General features: G+C 44.5%; 1 protein-coding gene across 2 annotated transcripts in view; it reads left to right on the forward strand.

Moving 5' to 3' along the window:
• Positions 1-17,559, forward strand: part of LOC133001936 (multiple C2 and transmembrane domain-containing protein 1-like) — a 133,564-nt gene that overhangs the window by 100,111 nt on the left and 15,894 nt on the right. Inside the window, exons 17-18 of one of the 2 annotated variants that reach the window (XM_061071655.1) lie at positions 8,647-8,703; positions 14,917-15,015. In XM_061071655.1, coding sequence (XP_060927638.1) covers positions 8,647-8,703; positions 14,917-15,015 — 156 coding nt within the window. The remainder of the gene's footprint in view (positions 1-8,646; positions 8,704-14,916; positions 15,016-17,559) is intronic. The other variant, XM_061071656.1, reaches the window with a different exon arrangement.

A 17,559-nucleotide genomic window follows, 5' to 3' on the forward strand; every position in this document is an offset into this window, starting at 1 on the left:
AGCACTCAGGGTCACTGACTGTTGTGTGGTTACACGCTGCTTTGCAAACAGATCCCGGATCAGAGCTCCTAACCCTCGGCCCAACCTTGACCGCTACCTGCTAAGCAGTCGGAGCCTCCTCAGAACAGCGATTAAAGGAGGCGACGCAGCAGCAGGGTCGTCGACCTCCTCTCTTATCGTGTATCACTCCGACCCGTGAACCCTGACTCCTCAGCACTGTTCGCTGACCTGTGTGTTACGCTGCAACACGCTCAATGGAACAAACAAACAAAGAAGATGCCCTTTAATGCTCCTGAATATATGTAGAGGAGGATACTTCTTTTACTTTGACATTCAAAACCGATAATATACTATTAAGTGAGCCTCAACTATTCAGACTTGGAGAAGTGCTTTAATGATACGGCCATCTCCTCTCCATCTTTATCTTGTTTTGAAACCTGAAACAGTTTGGAGGTTCAATCCATCCCAAGCCTGCTGCAGAGGAAGCTGCCAGCGGGCTGGACTCGGTCAATCGGAGGACAGGCGGCTGTGCTGCGAGAGGAAAAAGGCTGCGAGGCGTGCGTGAACACACGTGTGTGTATATTTCCATAGCAGCGGGTCATGTTCATGTGTGTGTCTGCCTGCGTGAGCCTATATGATGTGCGTTGAGATTAACAAGCACGGACACATCCCAGTAGAAATCCTTCCTTGCTGTTCAGTTGGCCCAAAACGGTCCGTACCAGATGTTGTAAAGGTGGTGATTTCAGTGCAGGCTGTCGTAGAGGGCTCATACGAAACCTGGTGATGTCTCTCTCTCGCATTGGATGATGGGCAATTAGGCCTCGTCATACTGGAGGACCATCCTCTTTATCCCACACTTTAGTCCATTACATAGAATCACCCACTGGATCTGCCAAGCCATTACAGAAGAGAAGACCCTAATGGTGTGAAGATACTTCAGAGCAGATAGAGCTGACCACAGCTCTTCATCCTGATTTATAGCATTTCAATAAAAGCAAATATATAAGTAAGTCACCCTTAAAAATAAAGCTGTATTTTTAGTGGTTTAACTCCATCTACTTCAACTAGTACTAGTACCAGCTTAATCTTTACTTTCCTGACTGTGACACACCCATGACGGCAGTATATTGTTCATTAGTGTAAAAAGAACCAGGTAATAAGGTCTGATCTATTTGAACATTGTTCTTCATTGCCAATTTTATCTTTTCTATTTTCTCCCTGATTTTGCATCTTCAAAAAAAAACTGCATCTCTTAACACAGTGTGCCTTGACATCTGCCCTCATTAAGAGACACACACACACAACGCACGTAGGGAAGAGTAAATATTAGGAGAGCTGCAAGGAAAAAGAGGAAACGCTGCCTATTATACCTCAACTCCTCCGGAAAGTCACACCTCCACGTTTCCCCCCATAAAACTGCAACTGTGGAAAGAAAAGGAGAAAGAGAAAAGGAAGAGGGAGAGGGAGCAGAGGAAGAAGGGGAGGCGGCGACAGAAAGACGGAGGCATAGGAAAGCAGCGGTGGATGGCAGGCACTCCTCAGTGCGGAGTCAGACATGGCAGTTGGTGACAGGTGACAAAATCAAAAGGTCATGTCACTTTTAACTGGGAGCGCCTGTGCCCCACTGATTTCCCCCGTGCCGCCCCGGCATCACCGCGCTCCTCTCTGCTCCTCTCTGCTCCTCTCGGCTCCTCTCGGCTCCTCGCGCTGTCTCTCTGTCTCTGCTAAACTGGCAGATCGGATGGCAGGCTGGCAGGCAGAGAGACAGGCGACGGGCAGAGTTTGAAGCGGGACGGGAGCATCGGGAGCATCAGGAATGCCACCGCGGAATCCTCCCAGCCTCCCTTTCTCATCATGTTGTCTCTCTCTTTCACTTTCTTTCCCTCCATTTGTCTGACTCCCTTCATCACACTGAACCTTTGTAACTGTCTGTGCTCTTTGCTAACAACGTCAGCAGCTCAAGAAGTCTGCCTCGGTGCCTCTCGTTGTTGTTGTTTTGTTTATACAGTAAAGCAGCTGCAGCTGTTTGCTACTTTTTCCGGTTTAAACCTTGAGCTTGAGCCGACTGATGTTTGTGAGTTTGCGCGCGTTAGATGGCACAACAGCCATGTAGCAGCTCCAGCTCTCTTTTTTTCACAGAGTAACAAACAACAAGACAGAATCATCTGTTTTAGAGGGACATTTACTGTATTTATTGATATGCAGGTGGAACAAGTGACATTGTGATTTCCTGTGAAGGGCTGCTGGAATATTTGCGACTCAACTTGCGTGTTCGTCAGAGAATAAGTAATGTAGCTTAAGTTATCCTGTTATTAGACAGGGATGCCAGTGTTGGGGTGGTGACCAATCGCCTACCATTCACATCCATTTTATGCGAGAGTGGCGGAATAAAGTATTTCAATTCCTGGGGCAAGGCACATCTGCAGCTTTGCCTGAAGTTCAACGTGATCGGAATAGCACCAACACTTAGTGACCCCACTTGGGCGTCACTGGCTGTACTTTTCAGGGTGAGCCAAGTTGGAAGGAGACCCTGATATTAGTTGTGTTGAACCAGCTGGTACTTTATGATGTTGGACTTCACTTCGACTCACCCTATACGAGCTATGATGCAGCTGGCCTCATGTGTGATTTTAGATCGCACGCCGGCATTCCAGAATCAGAGAGGCAATATGTGACCCCAGAATATCGGCATCTCTTCGAGCTGTTCTCCCTGTTCCCTTTTACACATACATCGATTTGGCTCTGTGTCCACAACCGCTACTGCTGGCGTAAAGGAGGAACAACCACCTTTCTCCCCTTCCCTTGTTTGTGCCTTTTATACAGAACATCGAGGTGGAATTAAGGTACAGCATTCCCGCCTTGAAGAGGCAGTTTAAAAGCAACCAATCTTTTCCAATGCTCACAGATTTGGTGTTTCTCTCACCCCCACCCCCTGCCTCCAGCTCTGGTAGCACCCTGGCCTCACCCCTATCTGGCCCCCTGCTGGGTGAGCCATGGCTCGGGCAGTGCAGATGGAAGGGCCCCCCTCCAAGGGCCACGGCTCTGACAGCTTGTGAAGGGCCTGTGTGGGTCAGCCAGGCTCAGCTAGCAGCGCTTATCAGACACACAGCCCTCCCCCAGTCTGCAGAAACTGTGGTGTAGGCAATATGTACACGCACACTCACACACATACACATAAGCTCATGGACAGTGCATACCAAGTAGGGCCTTGAGATCCCCCAGCCAGCCAGTCGGCCAAACCTCAGCAGCTGGAGAGGTTAAAACCCCCTCACGTATCAAAGAGGAAGAGCAGCAGGAGGATGGAGGGAGGGAGGGATAGAGGAATGGGAGAAAAAAGGAGGAGAAAGTATATCTTCATGTTCGCTGGGATGTCTGCCTTGGTGTCAATTCCCCCTGCGGCTGTCATTGGGAAGGTTAGGAAGGGAGATAGTGGAACTCAGCCCGGCCGGGGAGAGAGCGGAGCCAGTATCGAGGCTCTCAGGCGAATGGTGGAAATCCTGTGGCTATTCTTGTTCAGATAGTAGGTTTTTACCTTCCCTCTGTGGACCGTGTACTAGTGTAAATGTTTTTGTTTTTACCTCTCCAGGATCTCTTCTGGTATTAACACCAGCCTTTTTGGTACCAGTTGTCCTCATGGGAACCAGTATACCCTGAATGAAAGAGACAGCATTTCATTCCTGAGGACCTGGTTAAGGTCATGGGTGTGAACTGATATAAATTTAAGCTTATGTTTGGGTTTGTTTGTCTCTCCGCAATAACTGTAAATCAGTGCCTCAACAAAGATAGCTAATGTCGGTGTGAATCTGTGTGTGCACTTTTGTTTTACTCCCATGAAATAAGCATCCATCCCCTCCACTTTGTGTTCCCAACTTGTCAGGTTAGGTTTAAACTCTTCCTTTGTCTCCATACACTGTAGTTAAGGATACGTTCATGTGTAGTTAAATATTTAGTAACCCTCGCTACTTTTTTATTTGACACATCCTTGCTTGTAGCTTCTGTTTAAAACTTGTTGAGACTCTTGTTACTTTGGATCAGTTAGAGTCTATAAGGTAAAATCATACAGCTAATATAGCATCAAACTTCGAGTTCACTTTGTTATAGTTAAAGAAGTAAGGAGAATACAATTTGGCATGAATCCACATTGGCCAAGACGATGCTTCAGATACTGAAAAGTCACAAATGCTTCCCTGATTTACACCAATCAGCTATTATATTAACATATATATATATAGTAACTGTAGAAAAACTGTTGAAATGTAACATGAAATCAAATTACTAATATATATCCGAAGATATATGTTATATCAATCAGCCACATTATCAGAACTAGTTCCCTTTGTTAATGTTAATTGACTGATACTGATCAGTGTAAGTTAAGGGTCTTAGAATCACCTTTATCATCTCATTCACCACAACACTACAGAGTCATTAGAGTGTCTTTAAAGCTGAAGGTCAGAACACTGATCTCTTTTGCCCCCAAGTGTGTTGTCTTTTTCCTTGAACAGACACTAGGGGTGCTGTTGTGCCACAGCGTGCAAGAAGCTTCCCGTGGAGGCAAAAAGAAGAATATACACATTTTCACCTCAGGAATAAATAGAAATTTAAAGTTATTATTATTTTTATTTTTTTTTAACATCTTGTTCATCACCTCAGTTGGTGCAGCAGCCTCACTCTCACAAGCAGTCCTCAGACCCAACTGCGAACTTTACAACTACGTTACATTCTTCTTTGTTTTCAGATGTTTTTTAGATTTGGATCTCAGAAAGATTTTGCTCTCTAAGGCTGAATGTGAATGTGTACTGACATAAAAATTACAGTGACCAACAGTCCTGGTTAGCCTGGGAATGTCCCAGTTTCAAGCTGTGTGTACTAACTCCTGACCATAAACCACTAAAATGTCCTGGTTTTCAACATAACATACCACTAAATATTGATTACAGTATTATATTTGTTTTCTTCACTTGCCCAGACATCTATCCAGTTCTGTCCCACTTTGTTATCATATTTTCTACTATAAAAACATAAACAAGGCACCACATATCTGAATTGAACACTGATTGGTCTGTATTATTGTGTCAGTCAGTTAACGTGCGGTTGTCCAGGCTGTTGCTAACCTATGAGTCAAAGTTAATCATAATAGACTATGAAGGTGACAGTTCTTTCCCACAGAATCTGAGAGAAGCAAATAGTTAGAAAGTCAGTCTTTTCTAAAGGGCTCCAATTACTTTCTTCGTAAGGTATCTGACAAATCATGCTGCGTTCATGATGTCAATGGTGTTCAAAGATGCTCAGTAGGTGTTTAATGCTGGAATAATTGTCCCCCATCCTGGTACATGCATAATGTTTTTTATGAATGTGCTGTACTCTTAAGAATCCTGGTTTGGGAAAACTCAATATACTCACCCAAATAAAGATGCATGAAAGTGTCACAAGTCCTGTTATGTAGCTATTTAGTACCAGTCAACAAATTGTAAAGCAATTGATTTTGGGATGTTATAATAATTCAATTAATACATATTTTCTCTGTCGGAACATTCAGCAATGTTTTTTGCCACAGCGCCACCTACAGTAAAGGCAAATAGATAATGCACAATTGTTTTTTTCCTTTTAATATTCCCAGAGATGTGAACTTCGTGGATAGTTTTAGCACTGACAGAATAAACAGTGAGAGAGGATTCAATTCCATTTTATTAGCATCGCGCTAAATCATGACCAACATTATCTCAAGGCACTTTATATAAGGCCCAGACTTTAAAAATTATCGAGAAAACCCAGCATTTACCACAATGAATAAACACATTGGTGACTGTGGAAAGTAAAAACTCCCAGAGTGATGTAGAGGTGTAGTTTGTTCTGGAATCTGAGCCAAAGCAACACAAACTTTAAATCTTGCAAATCATCTGTTTAGGGCGAAGCCACTATGGCCAAACGGACCCATTAATATTCACACCACCTCCTGAACGCTCAATGTCATTGTAGTCACTTATATTCTTTGTGTGTATTTTTTATTATCACCATCTTTGTATGTATTTACGGGGCACTGTGTAATCTGTAAGAGTAGCCTGCATCATCCCTGTATCATTTGAATAGGTCTGAATATGTTAATCCCCACCTCAGTAGATATTGAATTGACTGGAGCAGCTCTGCAGGCAGTGCGAGCTCCACGCGATCCCGTCGACAGCGAGGCTTTGATGCCGCAGTGTTGTAATGATAGTAATTCAAACAACATGATAATGGAGGGATAAGCAGACAAATGATATCATACACACCAAACAGGTCTTAGAAAGAGAGGAAGAATAAGGCGAATAGAGCGAGGTGCAGGGAGAGGAGGAAGACACAAAGATGTTTGGAATTCATCGGCTGCACCGAGGTAATTTATATCCTCCCTCACTGAGACAATAGTTTCAGTGCACGCATTTAGCCGTGGCAATCTTCAGGGCAGATGACATGTTCCGTGTCTTTTTATTTATTAATTTTACACTGTGTCTCATTGCGGGAAACATGACTTCTCCCTGTAACCACAGGCGATGGAAGGGAGAGAGCAGAGCGGAGAGCGTCGGGAGACAAACGACTCTATCATTCTCTCTGTCTCTCTAGGTCATGCTTCTCCAGCTAGCTCATGCTCACTCCCTTTGTTTAAAGTTGGGAGCGTGTGCCAGGCGTGCCCCAGCAAAGCCTCTGTGTGGAGGAATCCATTATGTTTGTATTTTGGCATGGGTGAAAGGATTTGGGAGGAACCATGATGACTTTATAAACAGTTATAGGCCGTTTGTTAGGAGATGCCAGAAGGCTTTCATTTTACAGTATCACGTCGGCATCTTTTCCGGCGGCTGAGCACAGAAAATTCCCCTCGCTGGTATTTGTATGGCGGAGAAGAGTCAATGTATTCAGTATCAATAAAGAGACTGTGAACTGTGAACAGTCAAGCTTATTTGTCTAGACAGTGATGGAGTCTTAGTGAAGTGGGAATAACTAGTTGCTATACAGTCAGACAGTTAAAACAAGGAGTGCCGTGCACACATGCGTAACACTTTGCCCTAGTGACTCTGAGCTATTGATAGAACCCATACACAAACACACACACACACACACACACACACACACACACACACACACACACACACACACACACACACATGCTATTGACTCTACCCTTTCAACTCTGCTGTTCTGAACTCCTCTTTGTTTGTGTGGGAAGCTGCATTTACATAAGAGGCTTATGTCAGCCGCCATATAGTTTCCCTCCTTATTCCAATGAAAAACAAAAAGGACAAAAGCTATTGTCTTGTTAAGTAATGATTTTTGGATTTCTCCAAACTAGTTGGAGCTGTTCTGGAGGTGGTTAGGGGCTTGTGGTGATGTCGAGGCCGGGCGAAGGTTCGTGGGAGTTGGAGCTGGTACAACAATGAGAGCGGATGAAGGCTGTGGTTGACAGCTGTAAGGCTTATGATATGGCTGGTTGTTTATGTAAATTGCGAGTAATAATATGACCTTGTGGCTTTGATGGTGGATTGACAGAAAGAGGGTGGATGGGATTTAGCAGTGATCTGTGGGTCTTTTAGCGCCTTGGCGTCATCGCACTGCACATGCGAGCTTCTGCATGTTCGCAAAGATGCACAATGCTGTACAGTAACCACACACAATATCAGTTAACGCAGTGGCTCAACCAGATCTGATTGGTTCAGGGATTTTCATATTTGTCAAGACATTTGTGTAATACATAAAGATATAAGTGAGCTGTATATGAGGAATCGCATTTTCCTTGAAGCCTTTTCTTTTCCTACATTTCTGTGCCTCTTAATGTGTAAAATTTTGTGAATCGATAGGAAAACCTGCAACTTGTATGCACCTTTGTTATGTTGTACAGTATATGTATCCAAATGTGCTTTTCTGTTTGTGGTTCACAAGTGTGTTTTGTGTTTTATCCCTTGTGTTGTACAGTATGTATCGTGGTGTCTCGGGGTTTCAGAGCCGCACCAGCTCCTGTTCCATCGGTCGTGGACCACTGAAGCACATAGTTGCTGTTCTTTGCGACTCGCTCTCTGTGCTGGAAGCTTCTCTCTCCACTCTTTTCACGGGGTATCGCTCTGTGAGAGCATGCCAAGCGATAGATAGATGAACGTATGGGCACGGGGAGGTCGGAGGTTAAAGACGAGTCCAAGGGTTGAAGAGGTCAGAGGAGAGAACGAGCACAGTCAGAAGAAGAAGAGTTGTGCTGTGGCGTCCTGCTGAATGCTGTGAGATTTAAATGCTTTTCTGCGACGCCATCTGAGTGGATGAATAGACTTTAATCCTCAGCCCCGTTGAGATTCAAAGCCAGAGTCGTTTCCTTACATTTCCAGAAGTGTCAACACATTTGAACAACAGAACGTTTCTAAAATTAAATTCTTATTCAAAGCCATTCTGAGGCTCATGACATATTAGCACACACCAATCCAATAGTTCCCCACCCCGTTCCATACTCATTTAAAAACTCTCGCCAGACATAAGCACAACCAATCGGCTTTAATATGGCTCCGCGGCTGCTCTGATGATGTTCACCCTTGTGTTATCTAATGTTTATCTGCATTATAGCTGTTGCGTAAACATTTATATTTCTCATTTTCTTTCTTTCCTTTTTCCCTTTTTCCATGCCGCAACTGTCAGCAAGCGATGGAGGACCTGCTGGACGACGAGGATGAGGATTTTGACAAAGATGACAAGGTAATTATGTCTAGTGTCAGTGATGCTCTCCCACATAAACACGCTTTCACTCAGTCGCACACACACACACACACACACTCGTTGGCACTCTGCCTCGGGAGGGGTTGACACTGCTTCACGGACCGGAAACGCAAACAGACAAATGAAATGACTCCATCTCCCCCTCCCAACTCCTCGCCTGCTCCATTATTCTGGCAGCCTGAGGCTCAAACACATGTACAGAGATTGTACAACCTTTTAACCTTTTTTAAAAAAGTTTTCTCTGTAGCGGGCACACATGGCTAATCCTCAGCCTTTTTGTTTTACTTCTGTGGTGTCGTTTACTGCACCATCTTGTTTTTTCCCTTCATATAACACTCAGTTGAATTGACGTTACCAACATCGACAGCTACCTGAGAACATACACCCATATAAATGCTTAGGTAGGTATTTAGGTCCATTCACTGCTCCTTTATGTCCCAGTAAAACAGCATCTGGGCTTGTCCAGACACTATCATGTAACAACAGGTGGCTGCTTTACTGCCTCTGTGCGTTTACGCTGTAGGACGAGCCACTGAAACAAATGCCAGTGGATAGGATGCAGCACCTTGTCAATGTTCCACTTGCTAATGGTAATTGCGCTGGTAAAGCTATTTATCCACACACTCTGTTGTCTGAGGCAAAAACTAATTCTCTGTTTGATCCGACTGGAGTAAAAAATCCTAACTTTAGCTTTTAAGTGAAGTCCAAATCTTTCACTGTGAATAATATAAAGTACCTTGACTAAACAGTCGGGAATCTGAAATTACTCGAGCTGATACTCGATGCCTTGCAGCCGCACTCCGGCAATATGAAGGTTAGCAGGCTAAGATGTGGTAATTTGCCTGATCTGGCTTAGTAATCTTTTTGGAGCAAAACAATTACCACTGCTGTTTGTAATGGTAATTGTCGAGGCCTTTGACCAGGGAAATTTGATATTTGAAAATTATTTTAGCTCCAGGAAACAGTGTGTGTGCCGAATGAACTTCTGCAACTGCAACCTCGCTGCAGCCTCTCTCCGAGGGTCGTAAGTGCAAGTAGGTAACAAAAGGGTTAAAAACAAAGTGTTACAGTGCAGATGGCCAAATAGTCATCCCCACCAGTGAGTCAGCCAGTCAGGCAATCAGTCAACAGTTGGGCGATGAGTGCACGACGATACGTGAGCATTACATCCTCTCCCACAGAGATGCAGAGGCAAAGTTTCATGGCTGTGAAGTTCCAAGGCTGAAACGTACAGGGGGTAGGTGGGTGGGTGGGGGGGGGAGCCGCCGACTGAAGATATGCACCAGGCAACCTTGAACCATTTCTTCCTTAACCCCTTCTTCACATCTGCCCTCCGTTTTTTTGCATTTCGGACCTCCTCTCAGGGAAAAATAAAAAACAAATACCGGCATTTGAAAAGCTCCAGATTATATGAAATACATTTTTGGACTTTCATATTGAAATGAGGTGCAGTGGCAGCTTGTGCAGCCGCCGTCAGATTTGGTGCCAAACTGATTATTCCACAGAAGAAGGGCCCTGCTCTCTGTGCTCACACAGCGCTGGGATGCCGGATAGCACAGCTGCCACAAAGGCTACAATTTACCAACTCTGGCTTCATACATTTTGATCTATTGCTCCCCTCGACTGTTAGCATTTCATTTGAGCTGTAGGGAAGTTGAAAGGGGGCATTTTTTACTTTTTTTCTTCGCCTACATCTCTCTCTCCTCCCACTCTCCTTCCTCCCTTCCTTCAATCGTCACCTTCCCTGCATTTTCCCCCTTTCATTCTGACACATATTCTCTCTATCTCTCTTCCCTTTGCTCTCCCGCCGGCCTGGTGTCAGAGAACAAATGGAGTTTCAAGGCTTAACAAATTTGTCTTTTTTACATTGCACATGCGGTCTTTTACATTGGATGTGAGGTAACTAGAGATTGTATGAGCAAGTATTAAGGACGGGTCAAAGGAGGCCTCTTTTATGGCACAGGCCTTTAGGGGAGAGAAGGAAGAAGAGAAAGGAGAGGAGAGGTAAAAAAGATTAATAAATGTGCCAAGGCCTCATTTTAATTGAACTTGAAGCATATGTTGCAAGTATGTACAATCTGTCCCAGATGTTTACTCCGACCATGTGCGGCTCTTCCCAGTGCACCACAAGGCAACTATTAGCTGGATAACCTTTGCTCCAGAGGCTAAATGGGGTATTACATGGCCAAAAAGTAGAGCACCTGTTTTTCATTGCAGAGAGGACCCCTTGCAGGCTTTTTGCCTTGGATCACCACATGTGTTTTGACTTAACAGATTGTTGGGCAGACGTGAAAAGTGTCTTTCTTGTGAGCACGCATTGATATTAGTCACTTAATCTCAATGAAAGTCCAACATCAAGACTAATTGATGGGGATGGCTCAGTTGTTAAAGCCAAACAGGCAGGCACATGACGGCTGGAGGAATGTCAGACATGAACCATTTTTTTTCTTCTCCTTCTCCCCGACTCCCCCGCGTTTTGTGTTTGAGTGTGTGTGCTGACCTTGGATGTGGAATGCGGCTCGATTCCTATTGCCTACACATACACACACACACAAATACACACATGCATGAAATATGCCCCAGTTTTTAACCTCAATTTTCAATAAAAACTAATTTTAAACACGGTGGCAGGATGCAGGTGCATTTCTTTCCAAAGCTCATTAGTGATGCAGCACATAGAAGGAACACATAGAGTAAAAATGGATACTTCAAAATAAAATTCTACATATATGCCCTGTGAAAGTCAGTGTGCTACAGTAAAGAGGCTTTTAAGACAAATAGGGTTTTCACACTGTAGATTCAGATGGTCCAAAAGAACCACTTCGTCTTAATGCAGAACCATTTTCAATGCGTGTGAGTGTAATGTGATGGTGGAAGAATCACTGTGCCACCAGCACACTGTCATTATCCTACTCTGCAGTTTATATGCGTCTTCCTAATAGGAGATATTGAATTGAGATGAAATCATAGACCGTGCCATTTTTTTCTATCTCTATTTTGGACGTGCTCTGAAAATGTATCCAATATGCTATCGTTAAATACACCTTATTATCTGTGATCTATATATTCATTATTCTCTCTCGTAGTTCTACAAGTAATACATAGCTGAAGTTCAGTAACATCAGAGTTGTATTACTAGAAATAAAATCGAACACCTGAATGAAGGATAACCACCAGAACTTACTTTTGACTTGGTCAACCTTCTGCAATGTTTATTTATTATTATTATTTATTATTTATTTAAATAGTTGGTATTGACTTTGTTTTAGAAAACTATTTTTCGAGCCTTTAACTCATAATCGAATATACTTTTATTGTGGCAGATATATTGACTTGTCATGTTCGATGAAACACATGCATACATTAAAACACAGGAAATGTCTTCATTCATGCAAATACCAGGACCCTGACACTGGGTAGAGGTGGAAGGCAACAACTGTCAATGGCCATAACCCACAAGATTTTTATTTCTATTCTGTCTTTTGTGAGTTTTATATGTTTCCCCCTGTGTTTTTTGTGCCAATTCAATATCTTCCGATTCAGCTTTAAATAACGTTGAGAGAAGGAGGTAGAGTGAGGTACAGCGTTTCCAACCCGGTGCTATATATACAGGCTCCTGGCTGCAGGGGCTTCAGTGTGCAATCTGGCCTGTGATGTCTCCCTCTCACCTGTGGGGTGAGCGTCCAGAGCTGGCATGAGGCAATCACCTGCGGCTCTGCATGGGTGCAACTGTTTGTGCGCTTCGATATGTTTTGTGTGTTTGTGTGAGCGCCTTTGCTGGAGTGGCTCAACTGCCTCCCAGAGGAGAGAGGGTGGGTGGGTGGGTGGGGGGGGGGCTTACTGGAAAAAACGGAGTGTGTGTGTGTGTGTAAGAGAGAGAGAGAGAGAGAGAGAGAGACTGAGCGAGGAGATTACCCCTCACACGGTTGACTGGTCACTGAAGCGCTCGTGCTCCGCTCAGCTAGGCTCCACTAGCCTCAGGAGGACCTGACACCGATAAGATACACATTGCAATCATGTCCTGCTCACGGGCTTACTGCTCGGTGCACTCCTTCTCTCTTTCTCTCCCTGCGTCTATCTATCTCTATCTCACTCGCACACACACACACATACACACACACACACACACACACGCAGCTACTTTCTCGTCTGCCGTTTCTCTCTCATTTTCCACTTCCATCTCCCTCACGTGCACAGTGGATGGTAAACGCAGAGTAGATATTATTCATTCGCTTTTATTGATCTGTAAAATCTGAACTTTTTAATCATTATTAAGGCCAATTTATTTGCCCAGTTCTCCACAGGAATCAGCAATTAGATTTTTTTTTTCTTCTTCCAATTTGAAGGTCAACCCACTTTCCATGACTAATTTGGTCCCTTTTAGGCATCGGCTTATTAATTATGTCATACGGGGTCACGATACCATTCTGAAGAATTGAGGATAGATTTCTGTCGTGTATTTACATCTTACATGACATTCAATTAATAGTCTCAATGTGGTGGTTAAGCAAACCCCTGGTCACAAAGAGGTTACAGTAAGTTTGGATGCACATCTGGTGGAGGCTAATGGTGTTTTCCTTATCGCTTGGCAGTCTTACCGATGACTCCACTGTGCACGCGAGACTGAGAATACGAGATCCTCTCCGTTTCTTCGTCTCTGCTGCCAAACGCTCGTCTTCATACCCCCCAATATATCTCTTTATCCCCCGCATCTGTACTGCCGAGACAGCCGCTCCGCCCTCCGATGCTCTCCCTGTAGGTATGACTCATGCACACACATGTTCGCACACGCACAATCCCACACGTGTGCGTTTATTAATTGGCTATGGGATCAGCACATTTCACCACCCTCCCATCCTGCAGGCCTGCTTTTTAACATACATTGTCTGTCTGTTGTCTCTCTCCCACCCACCCTCCCCTCCCTCCATCTATGTCACAGCTTCCTACTTTTCTTCTGTGTACCATTAAGCGAGCGCCTCCAGTGCCTCTGCTCTCCGCTCCGTGAAATGTTAAATAAGGCACACACTTTAACTCAGTGTGAATATGGTTAAAAACACTTTCTTCCCCCCCGACTTATCTCCGGATAGCACACGGCGCGGCGCGGCACCTTCCCCGAGCCCTGGCGCCCCCCCCTCTCTGTCCCAGTCACGGCACTGTGCTGATCCCTCAGATAGTGACTTGGCGTAATGTAATTGGACTAAAGAGAGCACTGGGAATTATATCAATGTTCTGCAAAGAAAAAGAAATAAAAAAATAGTGTGACTGAAATTTTTGTCTATTGAGCGGGGTTGTCCTCTGGTATCAAGGGGGTGTTCTCAGAGGCTGAGGGGGGGGGGGAGAGAGAAAAAGTTTGAATGTCTGTGTTCTTTTCTTCTCGCCGCCTGTGAAGGATGAAAAGCGTCACGCTGTAAAAGATGCTTTTGACTTTTCCGCTGCATTTTTCTTCCCATCTCACTCTGTGCGTGTGTGTGTGTGTGTGTGTGTGTGTGTGTGTGTGTGTTTTCCATTGTTGCTGGTAGGAACTGCATTTTAATCATGTTTGGCTAATAGAGAGAGGAATGAAAACAAAAAGGAGGGTGAAAGAGGCAGGCAGGGGCATTGTCTCTCTATGCAAAATACACTGCATTGTTTGTTTGCTTTTCCCACTTTGTTACACACACACATCAGGTGGATCATCCCTCACTATTTCTATTCCCCCCAGATCTCCTGCTTTGTCTTCTGCTGTCATCTCTCCCTCATTCTCTGACTCCGTCTTTCTCTTAACACTTCTACTTTAACTCTGGTTTTTTTGTTATGTAAATAATTTTTTCCACTTTAGGTCTTTTATTTGTAGTTTTATTATATATACCTGCACTTTAACATAATTTACTGAGTATTCGCCACTGTCATTGTTGAGATTATAGACTAGATCTTCCTCTGCATATCGCTATATGAAAGAATTCACCAAATAAAAGCCTCACATGGCTTTTAAATCCATCCTGTTTGTACCTATCAAATACAAAAGTCTAAACAAAGGTGAGTATTGTAAAGTGCCTACGTTTTGGTGGGAGACAATATTATACACACACAATGCACAGCCTTGTTTCTTCAAGACCCCACTTGTAAAGCATCCAATATTTTTTTCTCTCTAACCCTTTCACCTTAATTTCTATGGGTTGTAAAGAGAAAATCTCACTGTAATCTATCCACAAGGACCCTAAACCCGGCCCCTGGGAGGATGGCTGTGATAAAAACCATATCCTCGAGGATATGTTGGCTTCCTGGCACTTTGAGTGGATACGAACGATGGTGGTAAGTGGGCATGTGTGTGGCTCTGGCACTTGACTCCTGATGGTGTGTGTCGCTGTTTTCCGGTTTCCTATTAGTTCATCGTCTGTCCAGCGGCCTCTGTCTACGTCTTGTCGGGGGTTTGTGTACACAGCACCTGTTCCCTGTCCGCGTCTCAATTAACACCCACGCACTGCACGCTCGGCCCGCAACCTCAACCCCACCTCCAGGCCTCCGCCTCCGCCTGCTCTCCAAGGTGATGGGGACCTTAGTGGAGCTCCAGCATGGGAGGCTGCGTGTTTCCTGTGTGACTTCCCTGTGGCACTGTAGACCTTTTACACTGTGACGTGAGGGCTGTAGATTGAGGTGTGACCACTTTGTTTCTTCTTGTGGGACTTCTGGTATCTGGGGTACTTCACTGGTGACACTGGGATTGACTTGAGAGAGTATTTGTACTTGTGTTGAATATTTAATTGTAAATTGACACGGACCATAGGGGAATCAAATCTCATAGTGCTTTATTGTACTTTTATTTTTGTTGCCAAAAATAAACTTTTAGATTGAGATATTTTTTTAAAAGCACTAATTACATCTCTCTCAGAAATAACAGTTGTTTTCACACTTTATAACCCTTATAATCCTTTAATGAGTTTCAGAGCCCTGAGGGGATATAGTGATATAAGTGTGTGTGTGTGTGTGTGTGTGTGTGTCGTGGATTTGAACGCACTTTTCTAAATAGTTGCTACAGAGACAGTCAAACTGTTTCATATTATTAAAGCAAATCCCACTGCTCATTATGCCTAATGCAGCCATGTCTTCTCCCCCAACTGTTATTGTTCTGAAACACTTGCACACAAGCGGCTGAAGCAACGAAAGCAAAGAACTTTCTGACTGATGAACTATGCATCAAAGCACTTCGCTGCACTGTAGGTGAGGAGTTCTCGTGCGCTCCCATCCGCCCAAAGTAACTCTCTCCGAGACTCTCACCGGATAGGATGTGGAAGATGGCACACGCTCAGCCCCCCCCGGCCTCTCATTGGACAGAATGTGGAGCACAACACTTGACAGCGGTGTCGTCTGAATTTGAAAGTCAGACATGTAAGGAGGCAGCCGCCACCTTTTCTTTTAACAAGAGTCATAAATCTGTAATGAGCACAGAGAGGATGCATATTTTATTTACTTTTTTGAAGACGTGATCCCTTCACTTCATAGCGATGCACTCTCGCTCCGTCGTTTTTTTTCCCCCCCCTTTCCAAAACAGGGTTTAAAACAGTGGCTGTTACAACAGTTTCTATCGCCTGTCTCCCCGTGAACACGGAGCTGTAATTAAAAGTACGGCAAAGTTTGCAAGTTTTACAGATCGAGGTGATGAATCCCATCTAATTTAACTCAAACAAGACCAAGATATGATATTAGTAAAAAAAAAAAAAAAGAATTAAATTGAAAATAGAATAGATTTTTGTGAAGGCATTTTCCTCCTTACAGAATCAAAAAAGTATGTGTATCTTAAAAATACATTTCTGACATAATTATCTATATTCTGCACTTTATCTAAAGACACAAAAGCCCATATGTTGTTTTCCTTTACTTGTTCTGTTGTAAGTCAGCAAAGAACGAGACACTGAGACAGACAAATAGACAGAACAGTCTGACAGACGGATGGGGGGGGGGGGGGAGAGATTGGCTGGAGCTGCTTAACCAGGCCAACAGAGGACAAGAGTAATGTTGTCCCATTCATCACACACTGCCAGGCATGGATCCCGGGGAAGGACAGGGGAAGGAGAGAGCAGGAGCAGGGGAGCAGAGGTGAGGCAGGGTGGGGGTGGGGGGGCGGGGGGTGCAGGGGTTGGGTGGCATTCAGCAGGAGGTGAGGAAGGGGAAGTGATCAAGTGCAGAAAGTACAGGGTGGCCGTCGTGTGTGTGCGTGTGTGTGTCATGGCCGACCTTGAGCCTGATGGAGTTGCTGGTGTGGTGGAGGTGATGGGAGGCCCCTGGGGGGGGGGAGATGGAGGTTGGAAAAAGATGATCAGCGGCAAACAACCTCCCGTCACCCAGACACATTAGAGACGTGCACACAAGCGCACACTCATAACACCGGAAACCTTTCTCTTTAGGAGAGGAGGCAGAGGTCAAACTGAAAATAAGTCACCACCAACACCTCTGCCTTTTATTCCCTCTTTCTCTGGTCCCCTCTATCCCTCTCTTTTACATACGTGTATATTTATCCTCGCTATGGGACTGGGCTGGGTGAAGAGATTAATTAGTGCTAGAAAGCGTTGTCTGTCCGCTCCACCTTCAGCTGACAGTCATAGTGCAGTTTGACTTTGGCGTTGTGTGCGCAAACCTTCAGCCAACAAAGATGTTCTCATAGAAATCTTTGAGTTCCTCTGATACACACAGAAACACTTACTACACTATCTCATTACATCCATGGGCCCGTGGGAGAGGGGACGCCGCTCCACGTCTCCTCGTGGCCCGATGAGAGCCGGGAGGACAGGCGGCGCATCTCAATGCCCAGGATAAACAGATATTTATGTGTTTATGATCAAAAAAAGAGAAGGAGGTGAA

Source organism: Limanda limanda, chromosome 5 (assembly GCF_963576545.1).
Source record: "Limanda limanda chromosome 5, fLimLim1.1, whole genome shotgun sequence".
Classification (NCBI taxonomy): domain Eukaryota; kingdom Metazoa; phylum Chordata; class Actinopteri; order Pleuronectiformes; family Pleuronectidae; genus Limanda; species Limanda limanda.